This window comes from Vidua chalybeata, chromosome 3 (genome assembly GCF_026979565.1).
Source record: "Vidua chalybeata isolate OUT-0048 chromosome 3, bVidCha1 merged haplotype, whole genome shotgun sequence".
In the NCBI taxonomy this organism is placed as follows: domain Eukaryota; kingdom Metazoa; phylum Chordata; class Aves; order Passeriformes; family Viduidae; genus Vidua; species Vidua chalybeata.
In genome coordinates, this window is record NC_071532.1 from 82,257,548 (window position 1) to 82,273,925 (window position 16,378).

A 16,378-nucleotide genomic window follows, 5' to 3' on the forward strand; every position below is an offset into this window, starting at 1 on the left:
AAATGTGCTAATAATCTGAATCACCTATCTGCTCACAAACAGTTCTAGGAATGTCACTACTCAAATTATTCCAGAAAAATAGCAGGTATCAAAAACTGCTGCATTTTGCTTTCAGTTGCTTGTAATACCTTCACTAACCTTTGGCTGCCCAGTTTAAAGTTTTCCAAATTAGGTATGTGATGTAAATTGAATGCTAGCTAAAATGCTTCTGCTCACATTGTTAAAGAACAGTAACATGGATTATACTTTCTAGTAAAGTTGCCCAGAGACTTGTAGCATAGTTTTAAATTCGGCAAGCAAGTTGTGTTTTATGCCAGAGCTGTGCCTTTTGCCAACAGTCTTGAAATGTAACCAAATTTAGCGAAGCTGTGAACTTCTGATGAGCATCAGATGTGGGCTGGCCTTGACCCTGTAGCTTCATTCTCAGAACATCACACCTGGAACTGCAGCACTCCTGCAGCAGCACTGCCTGGTATTTCCTCTGCAGCATCAGCCAGGTTTGTCACACCAAGTACAGGAACTCAGAGCAAACTCACAGAACCACAGAGCGGCTGAGGTCGGAAGGGACCTCTGGAGGTTATCTGCTGTAACCCCCTGCTCAAACAGGGACCCTTAGAGCCAGCTGCCCAGGACCATGTCCAGACAGCTTTTGAGTATCTCCAAGGATGAAGATTCCACAGCCTCTTGGGGCAACCCATGCCAGTGCTTGGTCACCTTCAGTGTAAAAAAAGTGTTTCCTGATGCTCAGAGAAAACCTTTTCTGTTTTGGTTTGTGTCCATTGCCTATGGTCAGTTTGTTATCAGCCTCCAACTAGATACTGTACCATAGATCACACCTCCAGGTTCAGATATTTAGCCCTTAATACAGCTCACTGTCTGCTAATCCAGCCCATACTTCCTCAGCTTCTCTGCTGATGAAGTTGGCAACACAAGATCATGGATAGAAAAAGACAGCAGTGGCCATTTTTCTGGAGTGTAGATAGAAGAACAGAGCTTAGAGACATGATGAAAGATTAACAGATCTAAGAGCCAAGACAGACTGGGAGAACCAGTGTACAAGGGATCTCATCAGGGGTTTGGAAGGAGGGAAAACGGCAAGGGACAAGAGATGCTTGGGCAAAATCTGTAAAAACCACCAGAACAAGTTCTCCCCTCACATGTTTTCATCTAGGTAAGCAAGAAAATGACAACACACTATGACTGCTTTTGGAGAAACAAAAATGAGAACTGTGGCATTAGTTCTAGGAGTGACCATCATACACTGACAATGGAAGTCAGAAAAACCAAAGTGTGCACAATGCAAAACACACATTAAGCAAGACAAACATAAGCACTAAGAAGGCAGAAAGCATCTAAAAACTTTTAGACTGTATAAGGAATCATAATTTAGTCCACTTTATGTGATCACACTTTCTTCATATACCACTTCTTGCAACAGATGCTAAGTCTGTTAGGGAACTTAACAGTGTTTAGGGAACTTAAAATTTCACAGTAAAGACAACTACAAGCTCTATGATTCATACTGTTCATGAGAATATAATGAAAAAAAGTATCATTTTTTTAAATCATCTAAGTAGTGGTTTTCAAACATGAGCATATGACCTATTGCTACATTTGGCAAGTTACTTACAAATATTTTCCAACTATCTTAGCTACATCCTTATTTTCAGGTGCCCAATTTGAGATGTTTAGGGCCAGATTTGCCAGAGTTTCCAAACCCAGAGCAATCAAGCAGTAGCTCTACACAAGTAGAGTTGAAAGCACTTCACTGTGTAAAGAACAGAACAAGAAACCGGAAGACAGAATTAAACACTTTCTTCAACACTGGCTTCAGATAAATCTCAGGTCAATAGAATTTCAGGCTAAGCAAACAGTTCCAACCACAAAACTAGTTTCTCTCAAGTAGCTAAATAAACAGCAAGCATCTTTTTAAGCTTACTTTTCAATGCTCACAAGTGAGAGTAGCTTAAGCATGAATTTCAGCAGTTTAGAGTAGCTTAGCTTAGTTAAACTAAAATGCTTTTAACGTCTTTCTCTGAACTCCAGCACTTAATTTGCAATATGGAGATAATGATATGGAGCAACTCTGACTGGACAAAATAAGAGTGAAGCCAAGTTCACCCCACCTAGCATCTAACTGGCCTGGAAATAATTTCAAGAAACTATTTGAATTCAACAATGTCCCTAGGAAATAGGGAACTTCCACTGACTCCACAAATTTACTTGCTTTATATAGACAACCAAGACACAGGGATGCAAGTGAGAAAGCAAGTTAGAAATCAGGCTAACTATATGGCATTCAAGTTCATTAACCACGTATGAAAGATAGAGAATAACAGAGCAGAATGAAAAACTCACAAAAAGACTGTACAGTAAGGTGTAGAGCCAAAAATGAGGTAATAAATTCACCCACAGAACAATGTCCTTGCAAAACAAAGACCCGGCTTCCACAGAAGGAAAAAAAAAATTAAAAAGCAATACGACTTTTTAATTAAATTGCATCATAAGCTGTCCATACACATTCAACACATTGTTGCAGACATTTGCTTAAAAATGTCTTCTTGATTCTGGAACCTAAACATTAATTTGCAGTACTAATTTTGTTTGAAGTCTAGAAATTTCAGTGGTTTTATAGGATGGGAGGAAGCTGTGCAACTTCTCACGGCCTTTAAATGCCCTTTTGTAACATGGAGATATTATTACAATATTGTTTACAAAGCACTTTAAGTTTCAGGACTGATGAACATTTAAGTAAAAAACATACTCCATTTGTTTGCATTCCAGTACAATTTATGACCCATTTAGTGCCATTTTTCTGTGAGAAACGTGCCATCTTGTAATAGTGCTCTTTTGGGGTTAGCCTGTCTTTTTTGTATTACAGAATTGACACACTATCTGCCATATCACTGATGTATAGTATGAATAAATATCCTGGACTGAAAATGGAAATATTAAGTTCTCTAGAACTAAAATAATTACTGTTTTCAGTCTGCTACATAAACAGGACATTCATCAAAGCCAGGTTGGATGGGTCTCTCAGCTGGTCTCGTGGGAGGTGTCCTTGTCCACAGCAGCCAGGTTGGAACTAGATGATCTTTAAGGTGTCTTCCAACCCAAACCATTCTATAATCCTAAATCTTTAGATCAGAGAAACTTGAAATTCCAAACAAAGTAATTCCTGAGAGTTCCTATAATTAATGTCCTAGGTTGGTCCAATATATAATAATGTCCCCGTCCACGCTACCACCACATTTCTAACATACACATAAAGATAAGGGAAACAGGCTACTTTTTCAAAATTTAAGTTAGGAAGGAGAAGCCTGATGTAAACAGGCAGTGTGACAGAGCTTGTTTTAAACAGTTACATCTGGAGGACACTGGAGTAGAGGTTTGCTAATAGTTTGCAAACTACTGCTGTGAGATGACATTGGTGTCTTTAGTTATAGTATACGCAGTTGAAATCAGTGTATGTGCAAAAGTAAACCAAGTTCCTAAACTTAGAAATATATTTAAACAGATAGAGTTTTGTGTAAATAGTTGATAAATTTCCCTAAGGTATACCACTGAGGAAATCTAACATGTTTTAATCTCTGGTGTTTAGGCCAGAGTCTACACAAACTCTGCAGGCAGGAAGCTCAGGCTGGCTGGAGCACGATGCTTTTCCTCTAAGTGGAGCCTCACAGCTCACGGGGAATAAACACTCAGCTGAGTCAAACTAGTCTGCTTCCCATTACCCTTATCCAGTCAGCTTACAGTAAAAGAGAACCTGGTCTTGAAAATGGAGCTTTTAAGTATCATCTAAAACTACAACACTGTGCAGACAGACAGATGTATGACGTGGATTTGACTATTCTATTAAAATAAATCATCTATTTATACAGTACATTCAGCCCTATTGCTGCAGATATACAATAATCTTTATTTTAAAAATTGCAATAGATTTCTTTCCTGCCACTGCTGAATTACTTACCTGATGATTGTTTGGGTAAAGTCATACCCCAAAGAACTCTAGAGTTACATAATGACTAATAAGCATTAGCAACTAAGAAAGAAGGGAAGACAAAAAATAAAAAAAGGCAGGTAAGTCAAGTCTGTCTCATTTACTAGAAATTAGATACTTTTAAATCCAGATAATCTTCTGTTCATATATATTCATGTATGAAACGTAGCTTATCTTTTTAAGAATCATGCATTGCAAATAGCGCTGCTGACTCTCCCCCAGGTACATCAACTATGAATCTCACAGGGAAAAAAAAAAACAACTAAGGGAAAAACAAACAAATGAGAAAATATAAACTAGCAAAGAAACAGGCTAGCTGTTTGAATCTAGGTTGTGGCTAGCAATTACTCTCAAAACTGAATACAGAATCCCTAAGGAATGGTGTACATTTCCAAAAGTTTCCTTTTGTAACTACAGGGTTGTACAACTCCAAATGCAAATTTGTTAAAAACAAGCAAAATCAAGGCTGTCAGAAAACTACTAGAGACCATGACTGAGAGAACAATCACCTTCCAGATTACATCCTCCCTTAACCAGACTGGAGCCTAGAAAACAGACATCTTTCATCACATCTTTGAGCAGGCATTATGGAGTTAAGCAGAAAGGATTTACTTCAAAAATATGGTGGTGAGAGGCAAGTAAAATGGCTGTTGCCTCACTCTTACTGTTTCAAAGCTGTGGTTTGTAACATCAGCTCCCCTTTGATTTCCACAAGTAGATGGGGTAAGTAAAAAAACTGGGAGAAGTACCTTTGTGAACCTTGTGAACCCAACTTGCTGCACAGAGATTCTTTAGGGGCACTGAGTATGCAGCACTGGAAAAGTGTTGTACCAAAATAAATTTTTTTATCAGACTCCAGTACCTCTCATTATTCCCAATAATCAAGACTGCAAAGAGCAAGCATCTTTATACCTACTTCTGTTCATATGCTAAAATACAAGTATCATGTTATCAATGTAAAGCTTTAACTAGTGACTAAAAAGAAATTATATTTAAAAATCAGAGGGGAAAAAAATTAATTGCTAAATTAAGGAAACTGCTGCTCTTTGTTTGTAAGAGAAGTCTAGTATTTCAGTTTCCAGAGGTACTATATTAATAGAAATTTAAAATCACACATCTTCTGCTTTACTCATCTGCTATACAAGACATGAAAAAAAAATGAAAATCAAGAGCATAGTTCCCTCATCTTGCTGTAAAGCTTGCTTCATTTTTCACTCTTTTTTACTGAATGTTTTTAAGTCAGATTCTTTCAAGACAAGAATGTAGTGTAATCTCAAAAATCAATTCTGTTCGAAGTCTCTGGTTTTTGAAGAGCGTGCTCTGTTTCTCAGCAGGAAAAATAGAAATGTCACAAGGGACTACTTAGATATCTCTTCTGCTTTTGTGGCTATCCTGCAGATGTGCACCACAAGTACATGCATTTTTTATGCTAAGTAATCTAAAACCTTAATAGGAATTCTTAACTGTTATTCTACCCAACCTGAAAAACAATACAAACAGATACATTTAATTAGGTGGCCATCTGATCCCTTACACTGCAGAATGCAGTCAGGCTACTCCTAAAGCACTTTTAAGCGTGAATTGTCTAAAGAAATATACAACATATACTTTCCATAGAGTGCATGCATTGTCATGCAATTATTAGATACACTTATCGAGTCCCCACCCTACTAGCTTCCACTGAATAAATCTGATTCAGAAAAGGCACTGGTAAAACTTGTTAAGATTACAGAACATTGCAGCATTGCCCACCATCAGGTTAGTAAAAAACACTTACCAAGTACATGCAGTAGTGAACATGTTGAACCAAGTCAGGAAGGTCTTAAATAACGCATTCTTAATTCTGTAGGTTTTTTTCTATTAATGTCACATTTTATTAAAAAAATAAGTTTCCTATATTTAACATGTATATTAGCTTGCTGTATGTGACTGGAGATCTTGAGACCTTTAACATTGAATGATAGTAAATCCAACACTTTCTTCACAGCTTTGATAAAGGGTAAAAGGGAGGGAAGGTGAAGGGGAGGACAGGAAAGAGAAAGGAAAAGGAAGAAGCACCAGGCCATTCCCAGTAAGAGAACAAAATAGTTCTACAGCATCAAAATATGAACCTGCATCACGAGTATCAGAAAAAGGAAAACTACTGTACTGATGAAATGTGGATATATTCCATATAATTAAAACATACCACTGGGAAAGCCTAGACTAGGAAGGAATACATTCTATCTGCAATTGTCTCTCCTCTATTTCAAAGAAATTATTTTCCTTCCCTCTCTTGTATAAACTACTATTCCAACATGTCAGTTGCACTAAAGCCAGATACACAAGACCCTGCATTTCCACAATCTGGAACTATTTTATCCCTATTTTTCCCCACCAATGGCAAGAATACTGGATAAAAACTTGAAGGAGGAAACAACTCAGAGGTGTGCACATTACATATTTAATTTGTAGTCCAGGAAATTGCCCCCACATTCTTTCAACAAGAAAACTGCAGGAGTCATCTCTAACAGAACACATATATGTGGTGCTTACATAATCTCCATGGGGCCCAGGGTTTATGCAAGAGAAACCAGGGAATGAACAACTCCCTTAAATCCCACAGGTTATCTGTACAAAAGATTAGCAGCCCACAGTTGTATTGCTCTATGTGCAACCACTCTGTCTTGGTGAGAGAACCACCCTGTAAACAGAGGGTGTCACAGAGAGTCCTCTGTGCAGGAATACCCTGGAAGTAACATCATTAGCAGCTGCATTTTAAGTTTAGTGACAATGAAAACTCATGGAGGCCATGAAGCACTGGGTTAGACTTGGACGTTGTGTACAAAAATAAAATCTCAAGGGGCCCAGAGTTCAGCTAATGAACTCTCTGCTTCTTCTCTTTGGGAGAAGGGAATTGGTAAGTGACACTCTCAGTAAAAAAAATCAGGAAAGAAAATATTATCTGCAAGGAGAGACAGAAGATCCCTCTACTCCCACAAACTGCTTCCTGGGAAGTGTAACTTTCTGGTTCCCTTCAAAGGTATCTGTGTAAGTAGAGAACTGGAGATACATATCCTTGCACAAATCTTTTCTTACTTTCCTCACTTCAATGACAAAGCCTTTCTAGAACAGGGATAAAAGGCTACATTTGCAGTTTAAGCAACAATGACATTTTAGATTGTTGTAAAATCAAAATACACTGGAAATATCCAAGCAAGTCCCTACATTAGTCTGATGCTACATAAAGCCAAGAACAAACAAGCAAGCAATGAACACTGGTATTTTGGTTTTTTGCATGGATATTAGAAAAAATAGTAATCATACACTTTTTTTCTATTTAAATGTTCATTACTTAGATAAAGCACATATGAATGTAACATTCAGAATTGTAACATAGAAAATGTAATGTGGGCAATCTGCTATTCCAAGTACACTTACCAAAATACAATTTTATAATGAAGAAAATCTCAAAATACACCTGTACAACAACTGGGATCCACAAAATATGATTTAATAGAGTCACTCAAGATCACTTCATTGAAACCACTTTTGTAATACTGTGTGAAGAGTTCACCTCTGGTCAAAGAGCACTCTCCCCCTTTCCCTAGCCTGTCCCACTAAAGCAAGGGTGGAATTGTAATTGCAACGTGTATCTTCTACACCCCCAAATCTGAAGCGGTCTATGAACTATGACACTGCCTACACTTAGATACTGGGAGGATGGGAATCACCCTCTTGGAGGCCATGGTACATTGAGACACTTACCCATATTATCGTCTGTAGCGCACGCAGAATAATCTTGTAAAGGGCAACTAAACAGGGTCAAAATATGAATTATCTCACTACCAAATCATTCCCTATGTGTTACTTAAGCATGTAACATTAAAACTTAACTGAAAAAGAAAAAGGTAACCATTTCATCCTATATTTTCTTTATTTCCTTTATGTTTAGAAGTTGCTATTTAAGTTCTATTAACAGAAATACATAACAAAAGCTCCCTATCAAGTGGAAAAAAAGTAATTACAAATGCTGAAAAAGTTGGCCTCATTAACATATGTACAGACTCACTTAATACACATATTTGCGGGAATTAAACCATTTTATGACACACATTTATACAGGCATTAAACATTCCCAAGTAACTTTGAGTGGAGAACACGCCAAATCTTTAGTCTGGGCAGACAGAAATGTAGGTTTCAGTTTTGATTGTGAAGCTAACATGCAACAGATACAACATTCAATCTGAGCTGTTGTTTGTGAGTTGTTCTGTCTTTTCCTGCAAAATTGAATTTGGGTCTTTCTGTCCCTTCTTGTCCTTGTTCTGCTGTTCCTGGAGCGTCAGGATTATTTTTCGTATTTCTTCTCTTTTGGTTTTCATTCTTGGGCGTGGAAACCAGTCTGTTAAGTTCATTGGTAGCTCAAAACTCAAAATGGGATTCTGAAAAAAAAGATCATTTGAATATTAATTACAGTAAAGAGTTATAACCTAAATGAATGAAGAAAACTATAGTGAGGAAAAGTACATTTTTCCTCACTTCATTCCATGAACGTGGAACAAAATTTCTACGATTTCCGAATTTTGTACATGTATAATTATGGTAAAATCAATCATGCTTCAGTATGTTACAGACTAAAATCCATCCAGATCACACTCCTGATTATAAAGATGCTTCAACAATCTACTGTATTTGCTACTTGTAGACTAAGCATTTGTCTGCATAAATGTGTAAAACTCTCCTAATTAAAAAAAAAAAAGTGAGTGAGAGAGAACACTATTGTAAAGATACAGGATATTTTTTAAACATCAAAATCTACAGCTGATCAGGAGTCCAAAACATTCCTCTTCTTATAAATAGCCTTTAGGATCATGACCAACTAGGCAAGACAGATTTAGTTTTCATCCTGGAAAGCAAAGCTCCTGCCTACCACCAATGCTTATTATACTTACATTCTGTGTTCTTGCTAGGTAACATTCATCCTAATAATTATGATAATTATTATGAAGCATTCTCTATTCCTCTTCAGTGATCCTGCATAACAATTCCACCCTAACCAAATGACAATCTGGGGAACAGTGCTGTCTCTTAAAGAAACTCCTCCCTTTCTGTACTCCACTTTACATCATCAGGGCTCTTTAAGAGTGAATTACATTCATCAATGAGGTAAGATCAGCAAGAGTGCTTGTGAAAAAAAAAAAAGAGTGACATTCTGCACAGGAACATGTCAGTGCTTAATGTTGCACTAGCAACATGTTTTTGTGTCTGTTCAGTGCAGGGAAGACAGGCAGTGCCACGGTGAGAGGCCAGCTGTGCTGCGCTGTGCCGTGCTGCCCTCCGCAGCCCCTCGCCTCCTTGGGGGAGCCCGCGCTGCCCCTCCCGCAGCGGCCCCTGGCGGCCCCTGATGGTCACAGACATCACATGAAGCACCTGCTCCCACGAACTCTCCTTCCAGTTCGTAGAGCTGGTGCAAAATGAGACTGTGGGCAATTTTCCAAATACAAAGTAGCTGAAATTGTTCGCTGAATAACTTCAAGACAGTCAAGTACTGTGCAGCCAGCTCAGGCTTTCCCTCCCCACTGGAGTTACTTCTGAGAATATCCTGTGATTTGCTCTCTGACGCATGTATGTGTTGTGCCTATTCTCTGGCAGACAAAGCTGCTGCACACTGCCAGACTAGGCAGGACAAGGGATCCAGCCTGACATAGTGCAGCAATCAATTGGCAAAAAGGAATGGGCTAATAAATCTTGGAGGAAGTTTTATTAAACCATTCCAAAAAGGAATGGGTTAATAAAACTTGGTTGCTCCTCGTGTCCCCAGTGAACAAAACAGGAGCCATTTGGTTATGGTTCAAAGCTCTCAGGAACCATCAGCAGAGCAAAGCTTTTGCCTGCCATTTGCATGAACGCATTCTGCCAAAGCCTTACTGCTCTTGAGTAATGTATGAATGGAGGGAGAGAGGGTTGAGGAATGGATAAGCTGCCAGCTTTTCCAGGAAAGGGTTAGCTACAGGAGAGTTCAGAATAATGCTTGAAAGCACCAGGGATTCTGAAGAGTTACTGGCCCATGCAGGCAGCATCTCACTTGACCATCATTTCTCCTCCCAGTCTAGAAGGTGCTAATGCCTCCACTTGTGAAAGGAGCTGTAACTTGGAGACCAAGTCAGCTTGCAAGTAAGTAAGCATTCAAACAATTCCTTCAATGGAAACAAGATTTGGCATTTAGCTGTAATGATTTCACTTACATGTTTTCTTACAAGTTAAAAACACCCTGGAAAGAAACATAAAACTCCCTACATGTGTCACATTTCTGAATTTATTCAGTCACAGTTGCCAGGGGAAAATGATTAAGCTTTTTGTAGTGCATTTTTACTTTAGATTTTGAACTCAAGTTCTTACTGGATGATTTTAAAGGGTACACAGCAGAAGAATAGAAAGGAAGACTCTAAATGTGTTTTCTTTAGATTTTCTCAGAAAATTTCATGGCTTACAATTCTTTTATGTACATGCAACTAAAAAGGTTAATTAATTTATTTGCAAAAAAGTTACTCTGTGTGTTTATAAATAAATTAATTTATAATGCATTATCTCACTGACAGGTATTGAGCTACAATTGAGCATTTTATAACTGTAATCATTTTCACAGCTTATATTTGATTTTTGCAGGAATCAAAAATAGCTTCAAGAACATACATACCTCAAAAAAGCTCTCCACATACTGGAGGATATACACTCCACAATCACTGAAGTTGTTCTGCTGTGGCACTTTTGGGTTGGAACCTTTCATGACATCTTTGGAAAAGCTTCTTTTGCTGCCTTTCCTGACTTCCCATTCCACCTCTAAATATCTACAATGAAAGATCATGCAAATTAAAGTATTTTTTTATTCCTTGAAGAATTAAAAAAAAAAAAAAACACCAAAACCCCAAGCCAAACTAAAAAAAAAAAAACAAAACAAAAAACAAACAAACAAAACAAACAAACAAAAAAACCAAACCAAACAAACAACCAAACCAAACCAAAAACACCACCCCCCCCCCCAAAAAAAAAACTACAAAAAAAACCCTACAAAAAAAAAAAAAAAAAAAAAAAAAATCCCAAACCAAACCGGAAAAGCCCCAAGCACCAGACAGGAAACTTACTCCCTTAGTGTTTTCACAACATTTGACCGGGAAGGGCCTCTCAGTGAGTCCATAAGCAAAATGCAGGGCCTAACAGAGAACACAAGTTTTGAGTACACAGCATTTTACAGCAGCTTGAAAAACACAATGTTACACAGAAATAGTTTGTGGGGTGGCCTTAACAAAACTAGATCAATACTGCCAAGTTCTGCCAGCACTGCTGTAACTTCCTAACAGGGATAACTAAATGGCAAGTTATCTTTATATTTAACCATAGACTAAGTACACTTAGGAATGTACTTGGAGTTCTGTCAGACAATTTGTTACAGATGCTTAAAACACCTTCAGGTGTCTAATGCTCTTTTAGGTGCACCAGGTATCTGGGACACTGGCAAGAGAAAGTAAGGCACAGAGCCCACAAAGGCTCTGCTGGAGTAGCAGCTTGAGGATAGATGGGACACTCCATAGCACACTAGAAAAAAAAGCATTGGGAAAGCATGTTCAAGAAGGGATCCCAGTCTGGATCTCAAATCTAGCTGGTAGTTATACATAAAACACCCACCAATTCTATTTAGAAGACTTTAAAAACTAATGTATCTATAACCAAGTATTTCCTAGAGAACCAAGTCTGCTCAAGTCCTCCTGCACACTACAGATACGGGTATCCTATCTTTTGATCTAAAACACACTGCTTTTCCAGAAGCCACAAGCACAGCAATCTTATCAGCCACCTTATAAGTATGAAATTTGGATTTATACATCAAAGCTAACTCATACCAGAGTTCAGAATTTCAGCATTATATGTAGTATGTATTTTGAGGGATAAATAAATGCAATTACTTTTCACAAATCTGTTTTTTTCTTATCTAACAATAACACATGTACATTCAAAGTATCATTCAAAGAAACTTCAAACTAGCAAATTCAGACAAAATATCTGCATACATTTATGCATAGGTGTGTTTGCATTTATAAACTAATTTACATGCACATAATTTTTTAGGCATAAGCAGATAATCACTTAAATAATGTTTGCTTGTACTTGTTTTAATTTCTGATAAAAGTATTTATATAGGTGCTGCTCTTTAAAAAGCATTAAATACTTCTTAAAATGCTCTTCTTAAAAATGTAGTACTTTGCAGGGGGAAAAAGTGACAACCTTTTCAAGATAATTTTCTATTTCATATAGAAGTAATTTTAAAATATGCTAATAGTAAAGTATTTAAGTGCCCTTAATGACTTTTGATACTTAAGCATCAAAGATGTTATGAAATTTCACACTGGATTAAAATACTGTCTGCTGGAAAGTATTATGTACAAATAATCTGTCATCAAAATGGGACAAATTTAGCCAAGCTATAATCAGAAGCTCATAAATATTCTTAAAACACAACACAGATGGACTTTTGCTTGAAAACATATTAAGTCATATATTCCATAACATCTATAAATCTGTAATTCTATTCTGACTCCTGATAATATACTCTGAAAGTCTTCACCTTTCTAGTAAACCTTGTATTCACAAGAAAGGAAATACAAAAATAGATGAATTATGAAAAAATACAAAGGAAACTGTCAAGACAGCAATACTGTCACATCATAAACTGCAGTAAATATTTACTAAGAAATTATTCCTGGGTATCAAATATTAAAAAAGAAAAGTTTTCAAACCCAGAACAGATAAAAAAAAATTAAGACATGTGCAACACTTTTATTAGAGAAAAAAAGAACAGAGAGAGACAATAAAGAGGAACAGCTATCTTATTTAGATAAGAAAAGGGGGCAGCTAAAAATTACTCCCATTTTCCTTTACTAATTTGAGTAGTGATAAAGGTTTTTTTCACTAGTAGTTTAACTATTTAATTTAAAAACATTAATCTGCTTTTTAACATAGGATACATTTGAGCATGCTTCTGCACCTTGTTTTTCTAGGAATCCAAGTGCAAAATACCAAAGAACAGCCTTATTGGAAGGCTTCCTTTGCAGCCTTCATTTGCCTCATGCGGCACACAGGCTTAACAGAAACAGAAAATGCTATTATTTCACTAGTAGTTTCATTCAATACATTTTCTGCTCACTGAATATTTTACTATAAAGTTCTCTCTCAAACCCTAACAGCATGCTGATTAAGGTTCATGTATGACTATTTCTCAAAATTATTGTCTTTTATATTTCATAAACTTCTATGAAATCTCCATTTCAACTGTTTTAATACTTACTGTTTGCAGATAGTTGGCTTCAGGTACCATTGTCCCATTTCTGAATTACAGTTATCATCTACAAGGCCACCATCATCACTACTGTCTTCCTACAGAAGCAATGTTGTTACAGGTGTTTAAAAGCTAATACTGATTTTTCAAACAGATGCAAAGGAATTTATTGTTACACTTAACATTTTCATTCAACACCAATAACTAAGTTTAATAAAGAAATGATAGCTTTCATCTGAAGTGATTCACTGTTTGTTAAGTTGACCAACTTTTAATCACACAGTTTCTGGAATTCATGCTAGAATGACATGGATTGAATGCTGCTATTTATTTAAGGACTGTGAAACTAGAAAAATGCAACTGACATTTTCAAAACACCGCTGGCTTAAAAGAGATCAATCTCTGTTATTTGGTTATAATCCAAATTATCAGTACTTTTCCTGGCCAGTCAATACTAGAAATTTGCTTGGCACTTTTGTATATGTTTTCTTCTAGGTGAAATGAGGCAGGATCTGTAACAAGCTGAGAAATAAATCTCTATTTTTGCTCCAAAATGCAAGGAAAATTAAACCATGATACACAGGACTACGGATTGCAAAACCAGTGACATCACAAGCCTGGAAATATCCTCTGGCCTTTTGATTTCAATACTGATTGCTATGAACGATCCAGAAGTTTTATGAACAAAAGCACTAAGTTGTTGTATCTAAAAGAATCCCAGTGATCTGTAGTTTTTACACCTTTCCATTGAGTTTAGCATTACTACCACAGATCACTGCATTATGGGGAAGGAGGTGCTTTCCAAAAATGGGAATCCCTGTACTAGCATGATTTATTAACATTTTTGTGTGCATTGTGTACATTTCATTAACATACAGGATCTCGGTGCTGAAATCCTCAAGCTATGCCATGAATATGTTATCATATTAGAAACTACTGCCTAGCTCCTTGTACACTTGTTTTTGTTGCAGCCTCAACTTCTTTTTTAGCAGATGAAAAGGTTGGTCCACTCAGCTTGTCATGGTCATTTCTACACTTGCTATGTGCATTCTAGAAAATATGAGTGACAGCTTCAGTCTGAATTAAGTTCTAAACTACATGGCAACTAATGAGCTTGGAATTTGTTCCTTTTTTCAAGGAATGCAGCTGGCCATGTGCTTGCTTCCCTGCCTTCATGCCATGTATTTCAGACTGGAAATACTGTACTACTTACTCTCCATCTTCTGGAAACTCTATCTGCTACAAAACAGACAGGCAGTTCCATCAGGCAAAACTCAGAATGTTTGCACAGATGGCATGACAGGAGAGGTGGGTAAGTCCAGCCGAAAACAACAGCCGGTTCAGGTTTCAACATCAACGGGAGCTTTTATACTACACATGTGTACACATATACATAGCTACTGGGAAGTCATTACAGAGAGCTGCAGACTGAAAAATAAGAATTTGTTCTGGACTCAGAGGTCCAGAAAAGGTCACACACCTGGAACATGAGCAGGCAGGCCAATTAGGAAGAGCAAATGTGTAACTTCTGGCCTGCTCGCTTTGAACTTGTAGAAGCAGCAGGGCTATGGAATAATGCCCTCATACCCAGCACTGAGTGAATCAGGGATATTTTAATATTTAGTCTTCCCACAGCTTTAAAATCTAAATGTTTTTCAATATGAACAAGAATGGTACTTGATTATAAATCCATACTGTGTAAATCTGATTAGGAGAAGCACCAATGAAACAAAACAACAGAGTAGCGCACACTTATAAATGTGTCTGGTTATATGCAGGAAATGCAGCTGAAAGAAGAGTTAACTTGTTCTTGGGTTTATTAGATGAACATGGAGTGGGGGAGACAAAAGATAAAAGTGTACTGACTTTCAGTGATCCCACTAAAATCACTGTGTAATATTGTCATTACAGAAAAGACTCACAAAATTAAATGCAGGATCAGTACAGCAGTTTTCTTTTAAAACAGTTAAATGAACAAATGTATAATCCTCTCTGTCAGCTAAACTGCAGATTTTTGTAGGTAACCAAGGCTTTGGACTTGACACTTGTAAAGGTAAGTAGCTTTAAATAATGCACATTCACAATCTGTACACTGCTTTTAAGCTGTCCATTCAAAATACAAAACAACAGTTCACATTTCCTAAATAAAACTGCTAAATTCTTTACCTGGTTATCTTGGTCTTCAGAAAAATCTATAAGCTCATCTTCATTTAGTTTACTGCCATCAGCTGAGTCTTCACTATAGTTTAGTCTGATTTTGTGCAATCCATCTGTATCAATCAGAGACAGCAGGATATTTAAACATCAAATACTATGTCATCACTGAAGACCAAACTCATTTTAAATACCTCCGATTTCCTCAGGGTTGCTCACAGTAACTGTGATACAGTAAACATATAATAATTTACTCATGCATATGAACAAAAGTGAAAAACTTCTTCTAAGTAGCACAACAGAAACTATTTGTTATTTTGTGAAATGCCTAAAAAAATCTGAAACACACCTAAGTGACTAAACCCACTATGGAATTTCCCCATAGTTCCATGGAGCCTTTATAACAGTCTAAATTGGTACTGCTACCAAAACAGGCACTCTGATATGCTCTCTAAAACGACCATCTACTCCTATCCCTAGCTGGTTTCTGTCATAACACCAAATACATCCACACACAGTGGATCACACTGAAAAATGTAGTCACTAGCTGATTATTTTTTAACTGGAATAATTTCTTCCATCAGTTCACTGTGCAGTTATATAAAGACTTCTGTTGGTAAAAGGGGAAAGGCAGCTTGGGAACACACTAGTGGGGAGGGCAGAATGAAGGATCAGCTCTCCAGCTCTCCTGGGAGCAGCAGCTTAGAAATATTTCAGAGTTTGTTACATAAAAGATTATCTATAAATTCACTCCCAATGACCTCTATCTATTTAGTCACATATTTAGTGGGAAACCGCACCAGAAGAAAAAGAAAAATGAATACAGACAGCTACAGGCTCACTGCTTAGTCTTACTACTACCACACAAGACTTCAGACCAGGTATCAATGGAAAAAATAGTAAACTGTGGAAAT

The 16,378-nt window shown here is 37.1% G+C and overlaps 1 protein-coding gene across 2 annotated transcripts in view; it reads right to left on the reverse strand.

Annotated features, from left to right (window-relative positions):
* Window positions 1-6,427: 6,427 nt before the first annotated feature.
* Window positions 6,428-16,378, reverse strand: part of SENP6 (SUMO specific peptidase 6) — a 73,370-nt gene continuing 63,419 nt past the window's right edge. For both annotated transcript variants that reach the window (XM_053938641.1, XM_053938640.1), the window contains 5 exons: window positions 15,477-15,580; window positions 13,320-13,408; window positions 11,122-11,190; window positions 10,677-10,827; window positions 6,428-8,421 (listed from right to left, as the gene is read on the reverse strand). In XM_053938641.1, the coding sequence (XP_053794616.1) occupies window positions 8,221-8,421; window positions 10,677-10,827; window positions 11,122-11,190; window positions 13,320-13,408; window positions 15,477-15,580 (614 nt within the window). In that variant the 3' untranslated portion in view covers window positions 6,428-8,220. The remainder of the gene's footprint in view (window positions 8,422-10,676; window positions 10,828-11,121; window positions 11,191-13,319; window positions 13,409-15,476; window positions 15,581-16,378) is intronic.